The sequence below is a fragment of the Rhipicephalus microplus genome, chromosome X, assembly GCF_043290135.1.
Source record: "Rhipicephalus microplus isolate Deutch F79 chromosome X, USDA_Rmic, whole genome shotgun sequence".
NCBI classification, from domain to species: domain Eukaryota; kingdom Metazoa; phylum Arthropoda; class Arachnida; order Ixodida; family Ixodidae; genus Rhipicephalus; species Rhipicephalus microplus.
The window spans coordinates 282,546,878-282,553,307 of record NC_134710.1 but is presented as its reverse complement, the minus strand read 5'-3'; the positions used below and the strand labels follow the sequence as shown (position 1 = coordinate 282,553,307).

The following is a 6,430-nucleotide window of genomic DNA, read 5'->3' as shown; positions in this document are numbered from 1 at the left end:
ACTTTCAAAATACATTGAAGCAAGTGTCAAGGCAGCGGTCTTCGTGAGAAATCTGTTGCGCGAAAGGGTGAGGGTGAGAAAGCGTAGCGGACGCGAGGAGCCGGTCACCACCGAGCCCACGGCGGGCGTCGGCGCGCAAGCCCCGACGTCACGGTTTGAAGACGCGAGCGCCGCCGCGCGCTCACATTGGCGACTTGGTTCACGGAGCTCCGACCAAACGATCACTTTTGGCCAAGCTATGGAAAGCAACAGCTCGGACTCGCGCAGATCGTTGGGCGAGGACCAGCGCGCCGTGTACACGTTCGCTGTGCCAGTGCTCCTGGTCGGCTGCTCGCTGGCATTCCTTTTCAATGCAGGTGTTCTAGTCTCGTTACGCTGGCTACGGCGTCCTGTATCCCCGACGCTATGCTTCAGCCTGTCTCTGACATTTGCCGACGCCTACTCAGCCCTACTGCTGGCCACTGGACTGATCCTCAACAGCTACCTGCCTGTGTACGGCATCTCGCTGGGTTCCCAGGAGCGCTGCATAGTGCTCGTCGTCGAGGTATTTCGTTTGTCAGGACTGTTGGCATCAGCATTCCATCTTCTCGCCCTGGCTGTTAATCATTACGTGGGAATCCTGCGGCCCCTACACTACGCCGCCATGGTCACGCGGCGCTCTTCGGAGCTGTCCATCGCCGTACTGTGGGCATTACCCGTGATAGTGTTCTTCGTCTACTTCGCCTCGGTTCCCGGCCAGGGGCTCCAGTCCCCCGGGTGTGTCCAGGTGGACTTCGTGCGGGGTCGCGCCTTCAGCCTCACGCTGCTCGCTCTTTTTTCGTCGCCACTGGTCGTCATGACATTCATTTACTCACACATCTTTTTTGTCATACGACGCCACCGGGCGGGCTTAGTCAGTTTTCCATCGGCTCGCCAGCTGAACCGGAATGTCAAGGCTGCCTGTACGACGCTCTGGATATTGGGCACGTACCTCGCCGGCTGGATGCCAGCTGTAGCCTTCATCGTCCTCACCTGTACTGACTGCGCTTTTCCGATCTACGATCTGCCCATGTCCACGCGCATGACTCTCGGCATTTTCACCAATGCTCTCATCATCTCTAAAGGCCTCATAGACCCGTTCATTTACGCAGCGCGCATGTTCGAGGTCAAAGAGGCTTTGCAGAACATGCTTCGCTGCCATTCCCGCAGGACCCAGAACGTGCGGCGGCGCTCTCTTCTCGTTACGAAGACGGACACGCTAACATCCAGCCTTCGTTTGATTCAGCTGCGCAGGGACTCATTCATTGTGGCCAAACCCAGACCGGAGATATGTCGTTGCTCAAGAGCATGACGGTGCTCGCACTGGACCCGTGGCGACTTCGTCGGTGGAGCTTCCTTCTACCGTTTTTCTAATGTGGTGTGTGTCAAGCGGTAATACTGATGATCCCTTAGCTATTCGCGACTATAGAGTACTTTGCGAAGCAGTGGACCTTTTATTCACGGTGCAGCATTAACGGTGCAGATGAAAGCCGAGAATAACAATAGACTCGAACAAGCTTTGTGACATAGGTTCAACAAACGACTGCCCGAGACCTCGAAAAAATATGGGTTCAAAAAAAAAAAGGAACTCACATTCCACAAATTCCACGCATTAACTTAATGAAAGAAATACGGATATATGCGAGATAACGGAAAAAATGTAGCTGTGCATGAACACATTGGAAGTGGAATTCCATGCAATCTGCACAAAAGAGACTACTGCTGGTTGTTGCGGTTGTGTGTTTTGAAAGACGAATTCCCTTGCTTCCACCAAGCGTAAATCGAAACATTTTTTTGCCGTTTGGGGAGGGGTGCAACGGGGTGGTCCGACCGCGTTTTATGTATGTTTGTGCTTGTAGCGTGTGTATATGTATACATACAAATTGTCGAAATATTGGCCGGGCGGGGAGGGTGTCTGAACCCTTGAGACCACCCTACCCTCAGGTTACGCCAGTGTTCTAACCTTTTGGATGTTTAGTATCGAGTGTCATTTTGCTGGGAATATCTGGAGTTAAAACTTAAGCATCGAAGTAAGTAGGGGTTTGAATCTCGACATGAAAGTTGTGAAGAAAGAGTTTATTGACTGTGTTAAACAACACCAGGTAAGTTTAAGTGCTGAGTGAAGTGGAAGAAATATTACGAGAATGTTAGAAATCGCACACGACATATGAGGACTAGAAGGCTTGAGCGATGAAGGTAAACGAAAGGACGCACGGACGTGCTTCGAGTTAGGAGCGCAACTAAGACGTGCTGGTTTATTTAACCCACTAGATGAAATTGATACGCCCCGTGTAATCCTATTTGCAGGCGGTTTGTCTTTAGAAAGTTTGTAAGGGCCTTCAGCAGTCCGAGACGTCATATGGCTCCTTAAATTTTGGTTGATTTTAACATCGATAAATATTGCCAGAACCATAAAACGTACGCATTCTCAATTCCCCCCACCAGCCTGTAAACAGCTTGTTTTTTCTATTCTTCCACTGTCGTTTCTGCAGTTCTCCTGCTGTCGTTTCTGCAGCACGGGACAGGTTTGAACACTCGTTCTGCACATATTTCTTTTGAAAAAAAAAGGCAACTAATAAAAAAAGAACAGGCAGATCCCACGTACTGTGAGAAACAATTTTAGGTTGATATGCCCCTTTAAAGGTTGATACGTCGCTTTAAAATCAGCACAACATTACGAGGCGGACGTAAATTATGTCGTGCATGACTTCAATGCCATGATTATTATGTTTGAATATGTCATTTACCTTCGCCATTTATTAGCGTAACGTGATACCAAAACTCGTATAGTGGAGCAGACAAAACTGCTGCGAGCGTGCTATGAGTGTAGCATGTAGTCATGTTTTACAAGATACGCTTGTCATGATACAAGTTTTGGTGAGGCTAGCAAAGGGGCCGCGAGCACATCTCGAGCGTGGTATGTTGTCATATTTTTGCGTGACACTCATTTCATGAATATCTGCTTGCACAAGTCATATCCCTTTGTCATCCATTGACGTCACGTCACACCATATTTGGTATATATTAAGCTAGCGAAACGACCGCGAGCGCATCATGAGCGTGGCGTGTAGACATGAGAAGTGATAACATGAAAACCATGACATGCATATCATGATTTGCACGTTGGGATGTGTCACCTATGTTCTCCATGCTGTCTTGTGATACCATACCAGTTTTGCAAAATGTCACGTGAACGAAACCACTGCAAGAGCAGCAAGACCATGAAATGTAAATTATGACATTACTCACATACATATCTATATTTTCATGTTCTCACGAGTGAATTACGCTCGCCATACAATCATGTTATGCTATACCAATTTTGGTATGAATTCCATTATTGAGATGGCTAGGAGGGCTAAAATTCCTACGTGGCAAGACAGATAGATAAATAGAGAGATAAACAGATAGACAGATAGGTAGATAGATAGATAGATAGAAAGATAGATAAATAGATAGATATATAAATACGCTCAAAGTCAGCGAAGTTCATTTAAATTTCTTCGAATTTAAAAGAACATCATATATGTACTAACACACAGTGACCCATACCGACGTACAACATGTACTGACAGACTGGCAAGAGCTTGAGTGACCTTATCCGCTAGCCGCGATTATGTTTACAAGATGATGAAATCAACGCAACAGGGCCTACTAGCCCAATGAACATCAGGCAGAAGCATCAGACATGGGAACGCCGTTTTAGCATGCGATGTCAAACAGGGAGCGTATCACCAATTGATGAAACATTTCGTTGATGAAGAGTGTGCCTCAATGATGAGTCATTTTCTACAATCATATAACGCCATTGTACAACATCTGTTATTAGGAGGCGCTTGCCTGTAGTTAACCTCTTGTCCATTAGGATATTGTGTGGATTGCGCATGCGTGCGCGCGCTCAAGCACGCATGCACACCCTCTTAATCACCAACCATACAGCAGTGGTATCGCCACTTAACAGACAGTGGATGAAACAAAGAAAACTCGAAGTGCACATTGCTATACGGGCTGCCGACAAAACCCACAATTGATATATATATATATATATATATATATATATATATATATATATATATATATATATGGGAAAGAAGTGTATAAGCTAGGGCTCGTTTTTTGGTGTTTTGACACAATATTATTCAGTTATAACTGACAATAATGCCAGGGAAAGTATATACGGGAAATTATTAGACTGAATTGTAATGGGAATGTGAAGAAACAAAAGAGGCTGAAAAGGTAATTTGCCGTGGGCCGCCACCAAACCTGAGCCCTTCGAACAACGCGTTCGTGTCTCTCCCACTGAGCTACCATGGCGGCTATCTCTCCAGGCACTTTATTGGGTATATATGTGAATTTCAACGTGGAAGTGTCAGTCAGTGCCACCAGTAGCCATGGCGGCGAGTGTGGCACACTCTTTATGAGCATGTGTGGCGTCATGTAGGGCGCGAACTTATTACGAGCTGGCAGCTGACCAATAGTCCCGCGTATACAACCTAAAGGCACCAAGTCTGCCAGAACGAGGCCCTCGTTATGAATAAGGGGAAGAAGTGTATACTTAAAGGCTCGTTTTTCTCGTGTTTTGGCACAATAATAATGAGACCTACACTGCAAAAAACTGCACGTATTTACGGACAGAAATACGTACATTGTGTCGAGGAAATAAACACACTCCGCCTTTTCACCAACATCAAGGATACAGCACACGTTTAAGAATCACAGACTTCACCACATCGCGAATATTACGATCAGAGCACAGGTTTCCAATAATGTTTCGCTGAATAGTGCAAAAAACAAGTGTCTCCACAGTCAACAATAAATTAGACGAAAGTAATCATTTGCAATACGGATGATCTGCAGAAATTTATAGTAATATGGCCGTCCCATACCACCATCGCATGCATCGCCATGACGTGTTCTGCACTTCTTTTGTTCCACGAAACTGTATTTGTTCCCAAATGGCGGTTTAGGCGGGCATCGCGTGAAGAGGAATCAGTCGACCACGGCGGGCGTACTGCCATCGTCACTCATCCGTCGGCAGTAACTACTCTAGTTTGTGCCCTCCCCAAATGCCAGGACGCATACACGGATCGGGACCCGGCTGGCGCTGCTTTTTTGTCTGGTCTGCATCGTGGAGGTGAGAGCCATCCTTCGCATTTACTTGCCGTTTGGGTTACAGCTCGTGCCACTAATTATCTGTGTCATGTAGTAGATTAGGCCTCTTCGAGTAAAGTCGTGGCCATAAACGCAGTGCCCCTTTATCAATGTCGTTTTCACGCGGCTTGTATCATGCATGCTTTTTCTGAAACGAAGTACGTACTGAGAGCAGAAAATTCATCATTTACAGAAATCACAGATTGATTGTGTTGGTCGTGTTTACTTTTCGAGCGTGACATTTTCACTGATTACTTGTCTACAGCAGTTGTATTACTCTATGTCGACAGTGTTCGGACTTGTCAGCACCGTAGTGCAGCCGTGTAATGTGTGCGTCTCCCTTTATGCTGGCGGCGTTAGGTGAATTTCTGTTTACGGTGCCGGTACGCCGGTGCACCGAAAACTAGACAATATATACCGTGAAATCTTGGCACGCTGCAGCCTATCGGCGTGTTTCCTCGTCGAGCCGAAGTTCATCTCCTCCCCGTTGTCTAATAATATGTGGCTGGTGGCAGGTAGCACCGAGGTGTGGAAAACAAGAGAGACCTTTTAGATGAAGAAATCTAAAACAACGTGTGGATTCTTCCCAAAAGCTAGAAACTACGACTCGTAAAACGTGTTCTAAAATAATAAAAAGAATATGTGCTTCGTCTGCCATGGTGGTCTAGTGGTTACCGTGGTCGGCTGCTGAGCCGAAGGCCACGTGTTCGATGCCGACCATGGTAGTCGCATTGTGATGGACGAGTAGTGGTAGAGTCCCGTGCATTGTGCAATCCCAGTGCACTATAAAGATGTCAACATGGTAAAAATTTCCGGGTCCCTCCACGACGGCGTCCTTCATAACGATATCGTGATTTCGGGATGTAAAACCCTGAAAAATATTTTTAAAAATTTGTTAATTTCCGATTCGGTTAGTACAAAATTTTCTGTGTAGAACAATCGTAGAATTTTCAGTACATGAAGAACATGGTCCTTATTACGAATTTCTTTTTCATAGAGAGATAACATTTAGTGAAATATGAAAGTTCGTATTAGCTGATTATCAGAGTTTTTTTCTCTAGGCAAAGAGTAATCGATATTTGTACAGCGCGAAATAATTTTTATAGCTGGTCAAAAAGTTGGAAAATTGTGGGTTTTTGTGCATATTTCGTGGCCCTAATAAGGAACTATGGTAAATAACACATTTATAATAACCTTCATTGGTTACTGTCAAAAAAGTCATCAAATCGCTCTTTATTTCAAGAGATAAAAACTTTCTGAT

General features: G+C 45.6%; 1 protein-coding gene across 1 annotated transcript; it reads left to right on the top strand.

The window, feature by feature from the left end:
* The first annotated feature begins 238 nt into the window (after positions 1-238).
* Positions 239-2,725, top strand: LOC119162192 (adrenocorticotropic hormone receptor). The gene has a single exon (XM_037414661.2). It carries the CDS (start codon positions 239-241, stop codon positions 1,328-1,330), a length of 1,092 nt encoding a protein of 363 aa, XP_037270558.1. The 3' UTR covers positions 1,331-2,725.
* The last annotated feature ends 3,705 nt before the right edge of the window (positions 2,726-6,430 follow it).

What these genes read in the sequence shown, in the direction of transcription:
- LOC119162192 (XM_037414661.2), top strand. Translation starts at nt 239, where the DNA reads ATGGAAAGCAACAGCTCGGACTCGCGCAGATCGTTGGGCGAGGACCAG.